Source organism: Sus scrofa, chromosome 2, assembly GCF_000003025.6.
Source record: "Sus scrofa isolate TJ Tabasco breed Duroc chromosome 2, Sscrofa11.1, whole genome shotgun sequence".
In the NCBI taxonomy this organism is placed as follows: Eukaryota; Metazoa; Chordata; class Mammalia; order Artiodactyla; family Suidae; genus Sus; species Sus scrofa.
The window spans coordinates 87,341,400-87,362,684 of record NC_010444.4 but is presented as its reverse complement, the minus strand read 5'-3'; the positions used below and the strand labels follow the sequence as shown (position 1 = coordinate 87,362,684).

At 47.5% G+C, this 21,285-nt stretch overlaps 1 protein-coding gene across 20 annotated transcripts in view; it reads left to right on the top strand.

Moving 5' to 3' along the window:
* Positions 1–21,285, top strand: part of LHFPL2 (lipoma HMGIC fusion partner-like 2) — a 177,568-nt gene that overhangs the window by 136,002 nt on the left and 20,281 nt on the right. For 8 of the 20 annotated variants that reach the window (XM_021079511.1, XM_021079487.1, XM_021079469.1 and 5 more), the window contains 2 exons: positions 10,385–10,522; positions 12,800–13,435. In XM_021079511.1, the coding sequence (XP_020935170.1) occupies positions 13,006–13,435 (430 nt within the window). In that variant the 5' untranslated portion in view covers positions 10,385–10,522; positions 12,800–13,005. 20 annotated transcript variants of the gene reach the window in all.

Below are 21,285 nucleotides of genomic sequence, written 5' to 3'. Positions count from 1 at the left end.
ACTGGATGTGTGTAAACCAGGACAGGCTTCCTCTCTGCCCCCTTGCCTAGCAACCCTTACAGGTGGGAAGCCAGAGAGCAAGGGGTTGGGGTATCTCTTAAGAAAGCGAACCTAAAGCCATTTGTGTTCCCAGCATTTCCAGCCACTTTGTTTGTTAATGGCTGCTCCTGCACTACATGGAAGTTTCCGGGCCAGGGACTGAATCCCAGCCACACCCGAGGCAGCGTGGGATCCTTTAACTCACTGCGCTGGGCTGAGAATCGAACCTGCACCTCAGAGGCAACCCGAGCCATTGCAGTCAGATCCCTAACCCACTATGCCACAGCAGGAACTCCTGCTTTTGTTTTGTGGCCTGGTCTTTGATGCATATAATACTCTCTTCTTCTGCACTCATCTCTGTTTACTGTTGTTAGAATCCGTAACAACAAGCCTCTGTTGCCTGAGAGCACTGCACCCTGTGAGCAGGTGCCAGGGTTCAGGCTTCCGGAACGGCATTTTCTCTGACAATCGTGGACTTCGAGCCTGACTTCATCTAGGTTGCAATGAGGACAGCTCACCGGGCCTCCTCCTCCTGCCCGGTACATTCCTGAGTTGTTAGGCCAGTTCAGAAATGCAGGCTGAGGCCTCGCCTGCCTTAAAGGATAGTTCTTGATGTGCAGATACCTGAAGCTGCAGGCAGCTGGGTGTTGAACTTGCTTGTCCTGCAAGAGTGTGCATCCATTTGGGAGCTACCCTTAAGCTCATCTGTTTTTGAAACACATTTTGAATCCTGAATATCTGGGGAATTCCTCTAGTTAATAAATGAAGGAAGTTTAAACCTGTCTGCAGTTTTGAATTTGGTATTCTCATTAGGGAAAGCTGAAAAACACTGGGTGACTTGATCTCTGGCTGTGAAATCGCTGAGATGGACAGGGTTTAATGAACTGGGCGTGGATGCAGTATGCACATCTGTCTGGCTGACTTTGTAGATGTTAAAAATATCTAACATTACAGATGTGTGTGAATGTGTATCTGTGTGTGCACGTTCCTGATCACACAATATTTCATGGGTCTTAAATATTGGAGAGAAATAAGCCACTTGAGAGGGAAGATTTTTGACACATTAAGTTATGAAGACCCATGTTTTTGAACATCCACCTGTATGTGGTGTTCTTTATTGCATGTGTATTTATTGCTGTTTCCAGATCCTTCTCTGCTCTCGTTGGCTTTCAGGAAGTGTGTACTGTGCACACATAGACAGGGCAGTTCACGCCTTAAGGTTGCAGGTTGTACCCTTGGTTATGAAAAGCCGGCATCGATGTGAGTGAAATTATAAAAAGAAGTGAGTTTGGACATTTCAGTGATGCTTAGAAATGATGTTTAGAAACAGAAGTGACCTCAACAAGAATATAGACACAGAATTTTTTTTTTTTTTTTTTAAGTGAGCAGTACTAGCCGTGTCTTGGTCCCTGGATAAATCCCAAATTAGGTCTTGGTTTTTAGGATACGGTTTTCTTACATCATTGGGCCCAGTTCACTGATAAAAATCCTCTAGTGGGTTATTAGAAATGCGTCACTCTGCTGAGGGCTTTGCCAGTAAACCTGATGGCAGCTGAGAGCTTCGTGATATGCTTGGGTGTTTGTTTTGATGGGATCCTGGGCGAAGGCCGCTGCCTGTGATGAGCTTCGCCTGCCCTGTGCCCTCTGGAAAGTTCCTGGGTTGGGGTTTGGGCTGGAACCCCTGTCTGTGAGTCATGCAGCTGGCCTGTCCCCGGGCCATACTGGGATGAGGTTTCTGTAGCCCGTGGACTCGCACCCGACACCTCCTTAACGGCTGCTTGGAACCTTGGCACTAAGACCCGGCTTGAACATTAACCACTCCCATTTCTTCCGTCAGTAACACAAATGGGTAAAGTTTTCAGGGCCAGTGGAGATGCAAAGAAAGACAAACTTTTTTTGGCCATTTTTTAACTACCTGTGACTATTTCCAAATTAATGTTTTTGATACTAATCATTGAGTTTAATAGGATGATATCATATTGCTGGTGTGTGTGTATGTATGTGTGTGTTGTGTGTACTTATATATATAGAGAGAGACTCATTTCAAAAGGAGGAGATACCTACTTAAAACAGCTTTATTTTTTTCAATTTATTTTTATGGCTGCACCCATGGCATATGGAAGTTCCTAGGCCAGGGATTGAATCGGAGCCACAGCCACGACTAATGCTGCAGCTGCAGCAGTGCCAAATCCTTTTAACCCACTGCTCTGGGCCAGGGATTGAACCCAAACCCACACCTCTGCAACAACCCTGACTGTTGCAGTTGGGTTCTTAACTCACTGTGCCACAGCGGGAACTCAAAATAACTTTATTTTTAAAGTGACAGTTGTTCTTATGAGCTGATGAATGTCTTCCTCGTGAAAGCCGCCAGTTTTCACCCTAATGCCACGTTCATCTCTGAAATGACTGTGTTCCTAGAGGGAATGTTCAGATTCTCGTGGTGGAGATGACGCGAACACAGTTCAAGGGTGGCCGTGGTCGTTTGTCAGCCTGTGACTCACTCCTTCCATCTCGCGCCCCATTGGCTCAGCTTTTCACTCTCTCCGCATTGACTGCCCTGCCTCTGGAGCTGCCACTGCATCTTGTTCGCAGCCAGAGGCCAGGGCCTCGTCATCCCCACTGTCCTCCTCCATGGTCTCTTGCCCCCTCCGCTCGTGGACACCCTCACCCCAGCCCCGTGGGCTCCATTCCTCGGTAAGTCCTGGCCTGACTCGTGTTGGGGACAGGCCTCAGGGCAGCCGGCAGCTTTGTCCTGGCCTGACACCTGGTGCCAGCTGAGCAGCAGGTCTGGCCAGAGCCTCCCTTTGGGAAGAGCTTAGAGCTCCCGCCTTGCGCTTGTTAGAAACACACTTGCCAGCTGAGGTCCTAGCTGGCGGCTGTACACGGTGGCGGGAACCACCTCAAGTGGAAGGAATAGAAGCTGAGGGGGGAAGCCGAGGCAACAGCGAGAGAGGCAGACTCTTTGGTAAGAGGCTCCGAGAAGCGCCTGGGGTGGGAAGTGATTCTTCTGTCGCTCTGAGTCACTTCTGATGTCCCTTGGCTCAGTAGGAAGTTTTTCTTCTTTCTTAGTACTTCCATTCATTAACCCTAAAATAAATATCTTAAAGAGCATAAACTTTTTATCGCAGCGGCTTACCTTGGCGAATTGTACAGTGAATGCTTCTGACATAGTTGCCAAGCTTTCATGTGTCTCACCAGGTTAGATGACTTTCATGGTCGTTTAATTTCAAACAGTTCTTTGCCACGGGTAGGCTAGGGGACGGTGGAATTGCTTGCAACCCGACACCAAGGCCAGGCAGGATGGACAGGCACAGCTCAGCCCCCAGATGGTTTGGGTCGTGCTGGGGCCCTAAAATCTCTCAGCATTGGCAACTGAGGGTTTGGTGTCAAGGGTTGGCTGTGCCTCTGCGTCCTGTTGTCAGGGACCCAGGCTGACGGAGCGGTCTCTGTCTGGAGTTTTTGTGACTTCATGGGAGAGGGGAGAGAGCTGGACAACAAAGGACTGCCTCCTGAGCCCTTCTGTCCCCAAAGTGGCACGTGGAATTGGCTGGACAGGTCCCATGGTTGAGCCCGATGTCTCTGGGGTGGGAAAAACTCTCTTCCTCACAGAAGGGACACACAGCATTTGAAAGAATAATAGTCTTTCAGAAAGCTTTTCCAGAAGCTTCCAGTCAGGAGGAGACTCTTGTTCTAGTTGATTCTTCAGTTGACTTGGGTGTGTGTGAGGGACTCAGAAAGAACAGATGGCATAATCCTCTCTGTGGATCGTGTTTGGGTTTTCTTAAGCTTCGGGAAGGGAAGCTGGCTGATGGCCTTGTATCTTGTGAACAAGCAGCGATTCTTTCTGCCTCTGTGCAGAAGGGACTGGAAAGCCTATAGTTGCTGGAAACACGAACATCCGTGGTCCCCAGGACCGGGGACGGCTGCCCAGCTGTCCATTTAGATAAGCCAGAAGCTCATCCTCTGAGGGTTATTTATTCTCAGTGTCAAGTCGCTTGAACAGAGGGCTTTTGCCTTCTCCCTTCTGTGATACCAGCCAGTTCACAAAGAAGGAAGTATCTTGATTTTTATGTGTAAGTTCTTAGTTCTTTGTTTTCCACTCTTTGTTACTTTTGTCCTTTAAAACTCTCTACTTTCTTATTGATACTGAGAATACCAGTGAGGCTCACTTTAAGACTAGTATTTGGAGTTCCTGTGGTGGCTCGGCAGGTTAAGGACCTGACCTTGTCTCTGTGAGGATGCGGGTTCGATCCCTGGCCTCTGCTCAGTGGGTTAAGAAGCTGGCATTGCTGCGAGCTGCAACACAGATCACAGATGTGGCTCGGGTCTCTTGTTGCCATGGCTGTGGCACAGGCTGCAGCTGCAGCTCCAAATTGGCCCCAAGGTCCATATGTCACAGGTGTGGCTGTAAAAATAAATAAATAAATAAATAGACTTATTTTGCCAGAATTCATTATGAATATGAAAACTACTTTTTGTTTCAGAGTTTGTAAAGGCAGCTCTTGAAGCGCAAATTCTAATTCCATTTAAACAAATCAAAAACCTCTGACCCCACAGCAGGTACAGGGCATAGGCATGTGGTCCCTGGCTCATAAGGTCTGCGCTGAATCACACCTAAGCATCTGTCATGGATGTTAGTTCTTCTGTCCCTCCTGTCAGACAGAAACAGGAAAGACACATAAAAGACTTCCTAAAGATTTTTAGATTGTGACATTTGTAGAAGGAAATGGAGTGATAAAATATGTAAGTGGGTTTGAGAAATCTTAAAAGAGTGGGTCATGTAGAAATTAGGACCAGACAAGTGGACCTGTTGTCTCTGGCTGCTGCTGATGCCTCAGAACAGGGTGTGAAAATGACCCCTTTAGAAGTAGGATTGCAAATTGATTGGCTATGCAGAGTTCAAGTGGACATCAAGAAAGAATTATCACTGGCCAAGACAAGTAAATTAAGCTCCAGGCACAGAAGAAAAGAGGCTTGCTGAGGTGTTCTGTAGACCGAGGTCCTTGTTGGTCTAGAGGGGCCACCAGGCAGCCAAACCACCAACAGGTTTAACAGGAGGGAGAAGCGTCTTGCATGCGGGGGTCATGCAATGACTGGAATGGCTGAAAGTACTTTGGTCTACTTGGTAAATTCCTTGAGATTCCCTGACATTTGCAGTGGCTTAGGCCACTGGAGCATGAATTGGGTGGCTGGCCCAACTCTGGAGAAAAGAATTCAGGAGCAATAAAGACCACGCTGGCCAAACTTGGAATTTTTTCAAGGCAAAGTCCAAGACCCTTAGGCGGAGGTAAAGACAGTTAATGGTAAATGGACTCCCCATCTTAATAACCAGGGAAGCCCTGTTTTTGCCATTTGTAGAACGTAGTTAACTGGAAAAAAAAAGAGGTGACTTCAGTGTGTGGTCCAGAGAAACCACTGGGACCCCAGGAGAGGCAGGGTCAAGGCTCTGTCTGCTCTGGCAAGTTGGATTCCACATCCTGTCAGCCTGCCGTCCTGGACATATAGTAGCATGGACCTTAATTTTTTTCAGAAGAACAGCGAAAAGTGTGCTTAACTTCTGGAATATTATACATGCCCATCCAGGTTACAGGACATGACTTACTCAGAGTAGACTTTTCTAAAATGTGAAGGTTTTAGAACTCAGATTTTTTAAAATTTAATTTCCTTTTTATTAGAGCATAGTTGATTTACAGCATTCTGGCAATTTCTGCCGTACAGCATAGTGACCCAATTTCAAGTCACACTTAGAAATACGAAAACTGCAGGAAGCCCCCAGGAAGTCCCACACCACCAACTAGCTCTGTCGTTAGGATGGCCTTGAGTTAGCGGCTTCCTGGGCCTCTACCCACTAGAGCCACCACCCTCCCAAGTTCTGACAACCACTCCAGACATTGCCAGATGGCTCCTGCAAGAATTGCCCCCAGTTGAGAACCACAGCCTGAGAGTTTGCCTTTAGCGTCAGAGATGCAATGGAGGGGAGAGGCTGATCTCTGAGGAAACGATATTGGCAACAGGCGGGAGATGTTGAGCATGTTGAGACTGTAACTCAAAGAACAGAATAATTATTAGTGTGTTAGGATTCTCTTCTTAAGTAGAGTCAAAATACCTCCATTTCCATGGTCAGCGTATTTTACGGGGTGGCCAGGGCACATGCGTTGGGTAGCTGATTTAAAAAAAAAAAAAAAATCATGCGAAGTGCTCAGCTGTTGGTACCATCACAATCCCTTCAGTTCTGACGCTGCTTTGTGCTCTGAAGAGGAGGTCCTGGTAGGTGGGGAGCTCCTCACCTGAGGATTACTGGTCAACACATGAGCAGGGGCCCTCTGGTTTCCCTGCAGGATCGCTGGTCCCTGTGACTCATGTGGCTTCGTGAGCTGTGCTGAGGACAGCTGGTCTGGCTCTGTCCTGCTGAGCTGGGCCACATGCCTCCTCATCCTTCTTTGCAGCCTCAGCCCCCGCTCCGCCCCCAACACCAGGGAACTGCTCTGCCTAGGCGGACCTCTCACTTCTCTGTGTGAGACCTCCTCCCAGCTGACTCTCAGAATTCAGTGTGTGAAGAATCTCCTGGGGGCTTGTTAAAAACGCAGTTTCTGGCAACACCTCCAGCAAGTTTGGTTCAGTGTGTGGGAACCAGGAACTGGATGCTTTTGGAAACAGGTGGCCTACATCCCCCTCTAAGATATGGGGGCGGTGGGCGGGGGGGCAAGGACCACACTCTAAGAAGCAGCACTCTAGAGGGTCTTTGCAGCTTTTGGAAGGCAAAAGCACATCAATTCTACGTTCCTAATCTTCTGATCCTTCCAGAAGACCCTGGGCGGGAGGCCATGTTGCTGAACCTCTGTGGGGCTTGTGTCTCTGAGGGAGGTGGGAATAATGAACCAAGAAACGTATTGGCCAAGAAACTACGAGTGACCTGTGAGCAAGAGAGAGTCTGCTCCAAAGTGTATCAAATACTTGCATCATGTAGGTCAGTGGAAAGTTATTATTCCATCGTAGGAGTCATGTTTTTGAGTACTTACTGACCCATAAGTGCTGTGTGGACCTAACCATAGGATACGGATTAATAGCTGACGTCTGTGGAGCACAGTGAAGCAGAAGCTCTGTTGGTTATTTTACATAAACTTGCTTCTCCAAGCCTCACGGCAGCCTCGTGAGGAAGATGCTGATACCCTTATTTTGCAGATGCGGAAACCATGGCTCGCAGAGGTTAAATATAAATGGCCTGTCCATGGACATACGTTGGTGAGGGCCAGAGCTGAGATTGGTTTACAAGACTCTTAAAACATCTGTTTACAAAACTCTTAAAACACGGCTCCCATATGGCCCCCCCTCCAAGCTGAGGGACGAGGATGGCAGGCTGAGCCCAAGGCCTGAGAAGAGCACTGGGGAGCGGGGTTGTTTATTCCTATTTGAAAGGCAGGGCTCTGAAGGCAGGGGAAGAATGGCCTGCCTTCAGCTTTCCCAGGCGCTCTCCTCGTCATGCATGCGTGTCTTTAAAGTTGTTATCTCCCTTCCTGGGTCTGCCCATCTTTCTGTGTCTTCCTAAGTCATACATAAAATGAGGTTCCATTTCCAAGAAGGACAGCAAACACTTCTTAGTCATAAAATTCCTTTGCTGAAGGATTGCTTTAGCTTCCAGGATGGCATCTCTCAGAACGGTGCTTCTTCACTATGGCATGAGAACCCGCCCCACGCCCCAAGGAAGGAGCTCTTTAAAAAATAAGCCCTGGACAGAGTTCCTGTCATGGCGCAGTGGTTAACGAATCTGACTAGTAACCATGAGTTTGCAGGTTCGATCCCTGGCCTTTCTCAGTGGGTTAAGGATCTGGCGTTGCCGAGAGCTGTGGCGTAGGTCACAGACGCGGCTTGGATCCTGCGTTGCTGTGGCTCTGGTGTAGGCCGGTGGGTACAGCTCTCATTAGATCCCTAGCCTGGGAACCTCCACATGCCACGGGAGCGGCCCTAGAAAAGGCAAAAAGACCAAAAAAAAAAAAAAAATTAAAATTAAAAAAAATAAGCCCTGGAGTTCCCGTTGTGGCGCAGTGGTTAACGAATCCGACTAGCGTCCATGAAGACGCGGGTTCAATCCCTGGCCTCGCTCAGTGGGTTAAGAATCTGGCATTGGCGTGAGCTGTGATGTAGGGAGCAGACGCAGCTCGGATTCGACCCCTAGCCAGGGAACCTCCATATGCTCTGGGTGCGGCCCTAAAAAGACAAAAAATAAATAAATTAAAAAAATGAAAAGTAAGTCCTGCCCACACTAGCCTTCTGCCCACTTCCTGGCCAAATTTGGATTCTTTAGGACCAGAGAGGACCAAACAGACATGTTCTGTTTTTGTCTCTCTTCCTACACATACACACACGTGTATTTGTGTGTGCATATGTGTATATACATACATGTATGTATGTGTAAAATTACTCTGATTCAGAGGCACAGCCTCAGTCACATTCCTCCCAAATGTGGCACAGTGGGAATTACACAGCATTGCCTACAAAGGATTGTCCCCCAAATCTAAATTAGTCTTCAGATTTAACCTCTGGTTTCTCCACAACTGAGGATAAAGAATGACTTCAAATGGCATCAGGAAGAAAAAGACAAATTCCTGTATCTTCAAAAATTCATTGTCAAGGGGGAAAAAAATACAGGCACAGCAGGGTAGGTGAGGGATGGAAAGACTGTTTTTGACTAAGAGAGATGAAAGGCATAACTAAAGGCAATGCATGAGCCTTGATTGAGTCACGGTTCTAAGAAACCAGCTATAAAAATTGGGACAGGGTAGGGAAATTTGAGTGTGGACTGGGCTTTGGGGCATAAGGGAATTATTGTCAGTGTTCTTGGGTGTGTTAATTTTATTGTGGTTAGGTAGGAAAAAGTCCTCATTTTTAGGAGGTGTGTGTAGAAGTATTAAGGGTTGAAGTGTCAGGAACAGACATCTGTGAATCATTTTCACATGGTCCAGAAAAAAAAAAAAAAAAAAAAAAAGCCTGCGTGTGAGCATTGGTGTAAGTGCATAGACTGTGGATGGATGGAACATTGGTGACAACATGTGAACCAGTGTTCAGCCAACCTGTTCATGGTCCATTCTCTTCACCTTATATCTGTGTTTGCAGAATTTCTCCATTAAGGTGAAAAACAGAACCAAGAGGAGTGAGATGGTGGAGATCTTCAAAACAGGGTTTGCATGGCCTCCTTGGCAGGCTTTGCTGCTGTGGTGGTGGAAGGTGACACAGCTGTGATGGCAGTCCTCTCATCAGCCCCGTCTTTCTAGAAGCTGTGAGCTTTGCCCCCAGGCTTCTCTGCTGTCATCTCCTAGCCAGCTGACACTGGCTGGTTCGCCTCATGTGCACTCTCTTCCCTTCTCACCGAAGGGGGAAGCTGCCAAGAAAAGGACCCTGCTCTGCTCCGCTCACACCTCCCCCGTGTTTTCAGCATGAGGGCTCTGCAGAGAACTGTGCATGACGACTCTCACAGACCAAGCATTTGTCACTCCTCATGGCTTATGTTCTGACGATGGTCTACTACTCTCGGTTTCAGCAGCAGTCTCTTTTGTTGAGGGTTTTTTCTTATTACCTGCTAAGAGGCTTTCCGCTCTGGACCTTTGTGTCAATCCCCGCATCATTTTCTGAACATCAGAGGGCTGCCCAGATTATTGACAACCATGAGGGATGTGGTAGTAAAGCCAGGTGTCCGGGAGAGAATATGTATTTTATAGCTCTTGGAGAGAAGACGTGTACAAGGACCGTCAGCGAGGACCTGGTCTTATTGTGTGATGTGTGGGGCAGTGGGCATCACAGTGAACAGCAGTGGCTGGGGGCCAAGGAACTCCATGCCCAGCCCCTGGGCTACTCAGGTCTGGAACAGGAGCTCACTCTCCTTTGCTGTGGATGATATCTCAGCACGTGTGATAGGACCAAACCAGGGTGTTGGACAGAACACCCAGCACTGTAGAAGCTTCTCGCTGTGTTTCCACCTTTTTCCCTGCCCCATCAACCAGAGGATTTTCCTTGGATCCTTGGGAAAGCCAGTTTTTGTCCATCAGCCTTGTGTATCATGGCTATTCCTCTTCTAGGAGTAGTTAGAAGGCTTGCTGGTGAGACCAAAGCATCTTATCTCCCTGTTTCAAACAGAAACATGAAGGCTTCCTTCCAGCCACTGGTATGGATTTGAGAATTTGGTGCAGTGCAAGGGGGATTTGTTTTAACACAGATGGACAGGGATGTCTGTATTTTCTGAATTTAAGCACAGGAGTCCCTAAATAATCCTGCCTTGAATTTGGCATGAACCATGTGGCTAAGCCTGACTATGCCATCCTTCTTCCTGAAGTTTCACATCCTTTCTCTTCAGAAGTTGCAGCCTCATTGCATCCCTGACTCCGAGCTGGGCTTGCTGACCAGGACAGTGGACCCTGGGCAATCATTAAGGTCCAAGCCGCCCGAGAAGTTGCAGCAGACAGAGCTTGAAGTTCTGCAGGAGGACATATAGGTGGGGGTTTTATATTCACATTTGAAAATTTGCCATTGAACAGTAGAGGGGCAGGAATCGAGATCAGCTGGGCCCATCAGGAAACTGGATTTCAAGGCCCATGGGAAGATCTCGTAGAGCCTCATTTTCTGCTCACACGCGGGCTCTCTGCCTGTAGGTTGAAAGTGTTTGTGAGCCTGGTGGGTGGGCGCGGCGTGGGGACGGGGGCGAGGTGGTCCTCTGGGGAGTCATCCTGGCTTGTTTTCTTGTTCTCCTTCAGAATGATCACTTTCATTATACACAGATTCCTCCCAAGCTCTTTTGTGTGGGTCACTTTTTACTCAGAAGGCATTTCTATTTGGTAATATTGGGGGCGAGTGGGAGTAGGTTATACTTCGGGCCTCATGCTAATTTATTTTCCCCAGCTGAGTTTGTCAGCTATGTTAGGCGGCAGGGAAACAGGAAGTGAGACCAGGACCTCACCCTCAAGGCCCACCAGGGAATCTTAGACACACGAGTGACCTCATCCATCTCCAGATCGCCCGCGCTTAATCTATTTCCTCATGTAAGGGCCAAGTTTCTGTTATGCACTGAGCACTTCCATTGGTTAAACTGTTGTCTGACCAGTGTCTTCCAGGTCAGGGGAAAAGCTTCTAAGGGAAAGGAGCTGATATTTACAGAGCACTTATTATATCAGGCACAGTGCAAGGTGCTTTCAGAAGTTCTTGCTTATTTCTCAACAGTATTGTGAGGCCAGGTACCTTTTTTTCTCCACGTGGTCCACGAGGAAGCTAAAAGCTAAGGCTCTGAGAAGTCAGGTGTCAGTGTGGCCTGTCTGTGGTGGAGCTGGATTTGGAGCCCAGACCTGATGGACTCCAAAGCTCGCATTGCTGCTATATGCACACACACACACACACACGCACATGCACACATGCACGCACCTCTGTTCTAGCTTTGTACTGGCTAATTTCATAAAACAGCATCTTGTATGAGTAGGATGATGTGAGGATTTTTTAATTCGCTCTGTTTTATAAGGTAAGCAATCACCTCTCACCACGACGTTAGCTAGCTTGGTGGAAAGCCTCTGACACCTGCTCCCTCCCTTCCATAACTCCCTGCCCACCCGCTTCCTACATGCCAGGGGGGTTTTGTCACCATGTGACCTTGGTGAATAAGATCTAATCATTCAGAACAGAGCCATGTGCCCAAATGTCAGATGGGGCTGCGAGAAACACTATGGCCCATTTCAGGGTTCAGGCCTCCCTGAAGGAGGTTTGAGCCTTTAGAGCAAAGCCCTCTGGTCATGAAGCCATTTGTCCTTGAGAACAGAATGTGTTTTGTGAGTGCAGAAACAATGGGCATGTTGAGTTTCAGACCTGGGGTGAATGAAGCTCAGGCAGAGGCACATACAATGAATTGGGACAGTTCAAGGGATGCTTTCTTCACAGGCAGGCTCTGCTGTCAGCAAGTCCCTGCCGTGGGAATGATACTTTGTCAGTGGTCATTAATGCCTCTGTTTTGAATAATTTCCCCAAGTAAGTCATCAGGTTTTCTTGAAGTTTTTTTTTTTTCTTTGAGTTTTAATTTGTGTAATTTATTTTGTCCAAAATTACCCTGTGAGAAATGGATGAAAAATAAATTTGGGGAGCAAAGTTTTATTACTTGTCATAGCACCGCTGTCCTTTTAAATTCTCACTTACCTCTGAAGCAAATACTCTGAGGTCTTTGCTAGTAGTAATTTGATTCCCAGGCGGTGAAATTGGGTGTTGCTACTCACCCTTAAGCAAAGCTTTTGAAGAAAGTTTTTCAAAACTTAGCTCACCTAGTACCAAAACGGGAGGCAGAGAGTCCTAATATAAACTTGAAAAAATGTAGCCATTCCGTTAATATGTTTCCCTGGTGGTCACATCTTGATCTGCCTGGATTCCCTGTACGACTTTTTCTAATAAGATAGAATGGGTCAGGAGCCCGGAACCGCAGGGTGCCCTGGGGTGGTGCAGGAACTCGCATCGGCCCCTCTGCCCTGCTGCCTAGTGATAAGGGTGACCACAGCAGCTTCTGAGAGCGCGGTCATGGGGACCTTGAAACAAACAGGCAAAGGCGCTGAGGACGGCGGCGTGTGGGCGGGGGCCCAGGATTCTCAGGGGCAAGGTTCTGTTGGGATGAGAGGCGGCATGGCTGGGTAGGGCCGGGGTGTGGGCAAGCGGTGGGCGGGCTGGACGCCCTGGGGTCCCTGGACGGCGGCGGCGGTGGGGGCGGGGCCACTCTGCTCACCGCCCTCCTCCCCTGTCTCCGTAGGTGAGGCTGCAGCGCGCCACCCGGACATGGCAGCATGACAGCCCCGGACAGCGCTGCCCGACGCCCGGAGAAAGGAGCCCCCGAGCAGCGGCCACTGCCTGCCCAGGCTGCCTGAGCCTCCTTCGCACGTCTTCCCCGCCGCTCGCCGGGCTCGCCTTTACCGTTAACCCCGTGGACTCCTAACTCCTTCCGCCTGAAACATCAATATGTGTCATGTCATTGTCACCTGTCGCTCGATGCTCTGGACCCTCCTGAGTATTGTGGTGGCTTTTGCCGAACTCATCGCCTTCATGAGCGCAGACTGGCTGATTGGAAAAGCCAAGACCCGCAGCAGCGCTGAGCCCGGAGAGCAGGGTGGGGGCTCCCCGGAGCCCTATCACCCCACGCTGGGCATCTATGCCCGCTGCATCCGGAACCCCGGCGTGCAGCACTTCCAGCGGGAGACGCTGTGCGGGCCCTACGCCGAGACCTTCGGGGAGATTGCCAGTGGCTTCTGGCAGGCCACCGCTATTTTCTTAGCCATGGGCATCTTCATTCTCTGCATGGTGGCCCTGGTGTCCGTCTTCACCATGTGCGTGCAGAGCATCATGAAGAAAAGTATTTTCAACGTCTGCGGGCTGCTGCAAGGAATTGCAGGTGAGTGTGCGTGCAGAGGAGGGGTCCTGAGAGCCATGTGTGTGCTCCCGAGTGAGCGCGGCACACTCACTCTTCGCTCATCTGCTGCCGGTCCTGAGAACTCTCTTCTGGGCGGGTTCTAGACAGCAGAAATGCCCTGCCCTCAAGACTCCCTTTTCCATTCACCCCCCTGAAGCTAAGAAGGGGCGGTTCTCAGTGCTCACCTGCTCCTCTTTATTGCTTATTTCTTCCGTGCTAAGTTGCTGGGTTTTGTTTGACTACTTTTTGCTTCTCCAATTCAATTAAAAGCATGCTTTCAACGTGGTGCACCCACGGAGCAATTGCAGTGAGAGAGGCCACCTGCCACAGGCATGCTGGCAAGGAGCATGAGGTAGGGGCTTCATTCATAAGCAGGAAACCTGGAGCTGCTACCCGGTCTCAGCCCCAGGAAGCCTGGAGCTGCTCCCCACATCCTGGCCCCAGGATGACTTCAGATTTGGGAGGGGGAAAAGCTGGCTGGGAGGGAATTAGTATCAGCTGCTCTGGGTTTAATAATGTTCTGGTTTAAATTGTCTGTCTCCTGGAGCCTGACAGAATGTTCTGTGCACTCGGATCACAAATTACAAACTAACTCTTCCACTTTCTGGGAGTTTCTCTCTAATGAGCTTGTTAGAAATCAGTGGAAAGAAAAGTATGAGCGCTTTATAGGCATCCCAGAGGGGAGGCTGGGAGCGCCAGGAAAACTTCCAGGGCCACCAGCACTTTCCTAGACTGTCTCACCTGGGGTTGAAAAGTCGATCTGGAACCAAGAGGGTATCAGTCTGTCCACACTCAAGGGACCTGTTCTGGGCAGCAGAAACACCCAGACACCCAGAGCAGAGGTTGAAGACATCCTCAGGAAGCAGAGGAACAGATGCTTGCTTTGAATCTCAGGGAGGGAAAAATCACTTTTTAGATGACCGCAACCAAGATATTTATTAATCTGAACACTAAGAGAAACAGCAGTCCACCTATAGCCCTCACTGAGGGCACAGGTGACTCATCCGTCAGCACATCCGATAGCTGTGCGCCAGGGCTCCTGACGGTGAAGATAAGCACCAAGCCTGGCCTGCAGGCCTGCGAAGAAGCAGGCCCCAAACAAAGTAGCTCTCCCCTGCCTCATAGCAAACCCTTGAGCTTCCGAATAAATAGGTCAAACAACAGTTTTCCCCAAATGGCTGATAAGATAATGTTTTCCGTTTCTCAAACCTCAGGGGGCCCCACGTCTGTCTGTGGGGAGGAGGGTAAGAGGCCCAGCGAAAGGATAGAGGACCTGCTCCACATTCCCGCTCTGTTTGCATGAGGGGTCTGCTGTGACAAACCTCAGGACCCTCAGCTCTTTATCTGCCGGGATCAGCCGTACCATGAGTGATCCCAGCACTTACTCGCACTCTCGGAATTTGGGAGGTCAGGATTCTGATTTTCCACTCTGCTGCTGACTTGCACCTTCACTCGGGTTAAATGCACCAGTTCTCTGGATGTTGGCATTCTTCTTCTGCAAGATAGGGAGATTGGAAAATATGATTTTAGGTTTGTTTTTTTTTAACCTTAGATTTTTGATTCTGTGAAGCTCATTGTCCCCTCCTTTTGATTCACCTCTGAAACCTGAAGTTCATCACCTTAGGCTTGGCTTTTCATCTCCCAGAAATGGTCAGTAATGGAGGGTTTCATACTGAGCGATCTTTTCCTTGGCAAAGACATGCCTTCATTCCCCCCGGCTCCAAGTGCCTTGGGGTCGTGTGTGTGTGTGTGTGTGTGTGTGTGTGTGTGTGTGTGTGTGTGTGTCTTAAAACTTTCGCTGAGACGTGTTGCCAGAGTGTTGCAAAGCTTTTGAAAAGTCAAAATAAACATGTAGGTGAAGAGAAGCCAGCATGCACAGTTTACTCATCCTGCTAAAGAGCCCTGGTTGACCAGAGAGGTGTATTTCTGCTCACTTTGCCCTGACTATACTGTATCTGCTCATCTTGAGTGATTTCAGGCCTGCTATGAGTTTTATCAACATGCTGGTCTGCAGATGAGACTCCTGGTTTGACACGCCTAGGAATGCTTTTCATCCTGAGAAACTTAGTACCTTCCAGCAAAGGAATGACCATTTATAGTAGAGTGGGACATCGTGGGCTATAGCACCATAATTGATCTTTTGCAGTCAATTTGCAGCAAATTCTAGATATCCTTCAGTCTCAAAGACTATCTACATGCAGTTTTTAATAAGGTGTTAGTTAGTCCAGTGAATTTAGTCTCTAAGAATGTTGATTAGTCCACCAAGTCTTCTGGTGCTCTTGTTTGCTATTTCACATAAATGGCGAGTGTGTTCATTTTGGCACAAAGATGAGTACATATTTTAGTTATTATTCATGCACTCCAGTGAGTTGCTCTTGACTCTTCTCTTTCCCTCTGCATCACTTGGGGAGAAGGGAGTAGCAGGGTACCCAAGATGCTGCTCTGTTGGCCACCTGTCTCTTCCAAAAGCCTTGATTTTCTAAAAGAAATCTTTCTCCTCACCCCCTTTCACTAACGTGCTCTGCGTATGCATATAGGATCTCCAGAAGTCTGAAATTACTCAAAATTGCCAAGAGGCAGAGCTTTCTCTACTGTGTCAGATTTTGCATCTCTAGAGGGCACTGATCTAAGGCTAAGAACTAAAAATAGAGGAAAGTGGTTTCTCTTGACCCCTTCCCCCCAGTCCAGCAGCACCCCTTTGAGAAGAAATCTTGGGAAAGATGGACTGAACACTGGTCAGCCAACTCCTTCAGGTTGGGAGGAGGTGCACATCTGTAAGAGATGCCCAGTGGGCTGTTTTGCTCGTTAATAGAGGTCTCCTCCGGGCAGTTTAAGCCCACATAAGGGGCAGCTGGGGCCCCTGAATCTCTGGCTGAGAGAGTTGCCCACCCCCCAGGGTCTGGAGCAGCTGACTGTACTTTCTGTCCTCTTGGCTGGTCTGTGAGAGCATCTGGTCACCCCAGTCTCAGCCAAGGACTGCCGCAGCTGTGAGCATCAGTCTCTCCCCTCCCCGCAACCCCTCTCTCAACCCGGGATCTATTCAACATTGAAACAAATGGTGAGAAAGGAGGCTGCTGCCAGAACAGCAAAAGGATTCTTTAGAAATATACTCGGAGTGTGTTTGTTCCTACAACTTGCATTTTGGCAAAAAAAGGACTTTTTTGTAAACTGTAACTGGGTGAAAAATTACAAGCTGTTGTAAGCATATTCTTTTACTACACGTAAGCTTAAAAGCCACCGGCTTGTATAGCTGTCACTGTGCACAGTATAAGGCATCAAAATCTTAGTATTTTGATTTTAGAAGTCAGTGGAAATCTCAAAATCCGAGTTACTTAACAACAACTCTTGACTTTTTTTTTTTTTTTTTTTTTTTTTTTTTTTTGCCATTTCTTGGGCTGCTCTCGTGGCATATGGAGATTCCCAGGCTAGGGGTCTAATCAGAGCTGTAGCCGCCAGCCTACACCAGAGCCACAGCAACGCAGGATCCGAGCCATGTCTGTGACCTAACCACAGGTCACAGCAATGCCAGATCCTTAACCCACTGAACAAGGCCAGGGATTGAACCTGCAACCTCATGGTTCCTAGTCAGATTTGTTAACTACTGTGGCACGACAGGAACTGCCAACAACTCTTGACTATTAAGCTAGTCCCGATAGCAGGATTTGCCCTCAAGGCCTCACCTAATGGTAGACATCCAGCTGACTCCCAGCTGACACTTGTGCACAGATGCCCTGGCTGTTCAGTACTCATAGCAGCAGTGAGAGCTCAAGCCTCACCTGCCTTGGCTCAGCCCTGACCTCACCTAAAAGTGGCTGTGAAATATTGACCAGTTTACCTCGTCTCTAAGCCTGTTTTCTCACTTAAAAATGGGTATAATAGTAGTTCACACCTGTCTTAAGGATTAAATTAGAAAAATATGTGAGAAAGGTTTTTAAGCACAGTGGCACATAGTAAATAGTAAGTGGTGGTAAATATAAGCTATATGATGATTATGATGATGGAAATATTTCAGGTACTAAAGTACATTTTTTTGTGTTTCCTATAGTTGTTGCATTCTAAGGACTAGGGGTATCTTTTATGGACTTTAGAATTGCCCTTGTTCTATTGAAATCAGACATGATTTCATCATACACAGCCATTCCCTGGCCTCCCAGTAGCAGTCCTGGGGCTCCGATGTGCCTCTGGGTGTCCTCAGGCATTTTTTTTTTTTTTCCCCAAGCTGAATTGACAGGAAAGCAAAGAACTTCGTCCTCTCACGCCTCTTCCCTGACACATACATTCTCCATTCCTTTCCTTTCTGGAGGCAGCTTCTAGCGGTTGAGTTGCAGGTTCTCAGGCTCCCCTTGCAGAATAAATCACAGGCTGATAGGTCTTCACTGGGTGAGGATTCGCCCAGGACTTCTGGCAGAACCAGAAACACACATAGCCCTCTGGGATTCATTACAAAAGCTGGGGAATCGGCCAGCAGGGTCATCTGTCGCCAGCTGCCTTCCTTAGGCTGTGACCTGGATGTGCTCCACAGTGAGAGTGTAGATGCACATATCCAGGTTTTCCATGACAGCATCGAGCAGTTTGGGTTTGGAAATGCTTGGAGGTCCCTCTTAGAAGTATGCGGACTCTAAGACCCTCTCAGGGACTCAGGTTTGGGACAGAGCCATCACAATGAGATCAGGAGTTGGCTTCGGCGCTGGCTGGGACTGTTCCAGTGGGGTCGCCACGAGGGTTGCAGCAGCTGCCTGCTGCCTTCCAGTCCTGCACATGCTCGTGCGCTGCTTGGCGTTTGGTTGGCTCTCACGCTCTCTAGCCCCTGTACCCCCTGTCTACACCCGTTTCAGCCCAACAGGATGGCCCCAGCAAACCGCCATCGGTGTGTCTGGAGAGGTGGCGATGGGGCGGGGCTCTGCTCTGGCTGGGTTCAAGGCCCGCTCTCGCTGGCAGTAGCTCGGGAGCTTGCTTCTTGGAAGCAAGCCATGATGGAGGGCGAAGGAGAACAGTGCAGAAAAGGAAAGGAAAAGAGTCAGAGGAGAAGACTCCGAGGGAGAAGACAAGCTGAGGGTTTTGTTTTGGGGGCTGGTGGAATGGCTCTGCTTCGGCGGGCCCGTGACATGCACGTGATCACTGTTTGGGGCTTGGCACCCTCGTGGCTGTGTTTCACAGGGCGAAAGATAACCTTAGCGTCAGAAGATAAAGGCAGCTCATCCTGGTCGCTGCATCCATTTTGACTTTTCCCAAACCTGACCTGTTCACTCCCAAGCCAAAAAATCAGGTCATCACTGGAGAGGAGAGAAGTAAGAACAGAGCTTGGGAAGCGTAGGGAGAAGGCAAGAGATGCTTGCCTCTTCCAGAAGCCTGGCCCCATTTGATACCTGAGAAATTCACCTGGCTCTCTCTGAGAAGGCGATGTGACCTTGGTTGCCCAACTTCAAAATGCCTTCAAAGGAAAGGCATGAGGAAAGTAAAGGGAGCACCCCCTGCTCCTCCTTCTTAGAACAAGGCACCAGAAGCTTCCAGCTTGTCCAGAGGAGGCGCCAGATTCCTGGCCTTCCACACGGCCCCTCCACCAGAAGTCAGGCCTAGCAGTTCTCTGTCTGCGTCCATTTAAGAGTACTGCTGATGATGACAATTTACCAGTTCCTCGTTGAGGAAAACTAAAGAATGCAGAGATATTATAAGGCGGGCCAGAATTAAATTTCAATTCAAGGAGCTTTCATTGGATGCCCACTAAATTCAACGGCCTTAGACTCAGGTCTACAACTTCCTGAGTTTCTGCTCACTAGCCATTTCAGAGAGCCACTGCCTCAGAAGCTGCCTCCTAGAGAAGAAGGGGGAAAAATGTATCATGTATAAAGGGAACAAAAGAATTCAACTGTATCATTAGAGGAAAAACTACTGCCTAAGAGCAAGTGGACCAAGAAGGTATTAATTTGAGTAAATCTACAGACAGAGCTCTCTTAAAGAATCAGTTGGAAAATGTAGAAGGAAATTGCAAACTCTCTTAAAATTTAGATGTAATTTGCAATTGATATGCAAATAAAAAGTGTTTTGCTATGGTAACCACTTAATTGCAGACATAAATTATCATGGAGCCATGGGTGATCTATGTTCAAATTCCAGTAAAAAATAATTGCTTAAGTATGGCTCTGAGTATTTACACAGGCAGTTCAAGGCCCTCTGTTTTAAGAGCTTAATGCAGTGGTGGTATTCTTCTAAGCTGTCGCATCATTTCAGAAGTAATCTGTCTCCTATGAAGAACTACACTTCACAACATTGTAAATTAACTATAATTCAATTAAAAAAAAAAAACTGCACTAACCAGCCATAAATATGAGTTCAGTTGTTGTATAGAGGCTTCCCAATGGCTTTATTACATGGCCTACAACCTCTTTTTTTAAAAATTAGCTCCTAGTAGAGATGAAATCTAAAATAGACATATTGAGAAAATGAAGCCAGGATTTTAAAACTTTAAGCCAAAATATTTAGTGGCTATGTCTTTAGAGTTTAGAGGCCAACCCCAGGGTTCTAGCGTTAAAAAGATGGCACCTACTTTGTGGCAGGAATTATTTAACATTATCTGGATCCCCAAACTTGAGCAGGCAAGAAATTATTGTCCTGAAGATTTCAGAGCTTAATAATTAAACATTTTAGGTGTCTTATTCTACTATACACTGCATTTTATTTCAACAGCTTATTTTGAGTTATCAGTGTATTTTGGTTGCAGTCAAATAGGAGTTCTTTCTAATCCTACATATTGGATAAATAATTTATCAAGAAATATTTTATAAATTTCTTCCAGTTGCATAGAACAGTTTAGGAGACAGCTTCTCACTTGGAATGTGAAGTAAAATTTTATCACTAACTCAATAGGGAGGAATAATCTGACTGAATTAGTTTGTTGGGATGCATTTTAACAAGTAAGAGTTACGGCTTCGGAAACTGCCAGTGCAGTAATTTGCATATTAACGTGAATCATTGCTGATAAAGGCTTAGAGAGGCTTCAACATGGAAGAAATTGCATCTTTCTTATGGATTGTTTCCCCCACATATTCTGGAGGCATCTGACAATTCTTAATTGACGGTCATTAATTTTGAGTAATTAGAACAGAAACGTCCTCGGGGGGCCTTGGCAGTAAGGTCTTTTTATGACAACTATGCCCTGATTGTCTTCCAGAGAATTCTCTTTATTGCTCTGTCATCCATTCTCCCTCATTTTTCTTGCTAATTATAATTCCATGGAAGTGTTTTTAGTAGAAAACAAGTACCCTACTAGACTCCTCCAGGGAAATGGCATAAGCATTAACACAAGCTTTAAAAAAAATTATTGACACTCAATTCTTCACTTTTCCTCTCCTTCCCCTCGGAACATCATGTTGGTTAAGAACCTCTAATGTTATTGATCATGTACCAAAATGACATGTAGCTGTAATCGGCTCTGCAAAGACACTGTGGTTATCAGCTGAAAACCCTTTTCATTACCAATGAACCCCTTGACCTCCCATTTCTGGTCTAGCCTACAAAGCAGAGTTATTACATGTCAAAGTTGGGCCCAGTCTAGCTTGTCCATAAACTTGAAACTTGAAACTTTAAAATGAAGTACAGTGAAAAAAAAGGTTCAGATTCTGGATTCCAAGGAGACAAAGAATTCAGAGCCTCTTTATTCCGTACCGTGTTACTTGCACAGTAAACAAGCAGGCTTCTTAGAAAGGTGTCCTTATTCTAAAACACATACACACACACCCACACTCACACCCCCAGCAGCAACATCTCACCCAGTAGTTAGTTCCTACTTTCAAACAAGCACTGGTCCACTCTAAGGTTTTATAGACTGAAAAAAA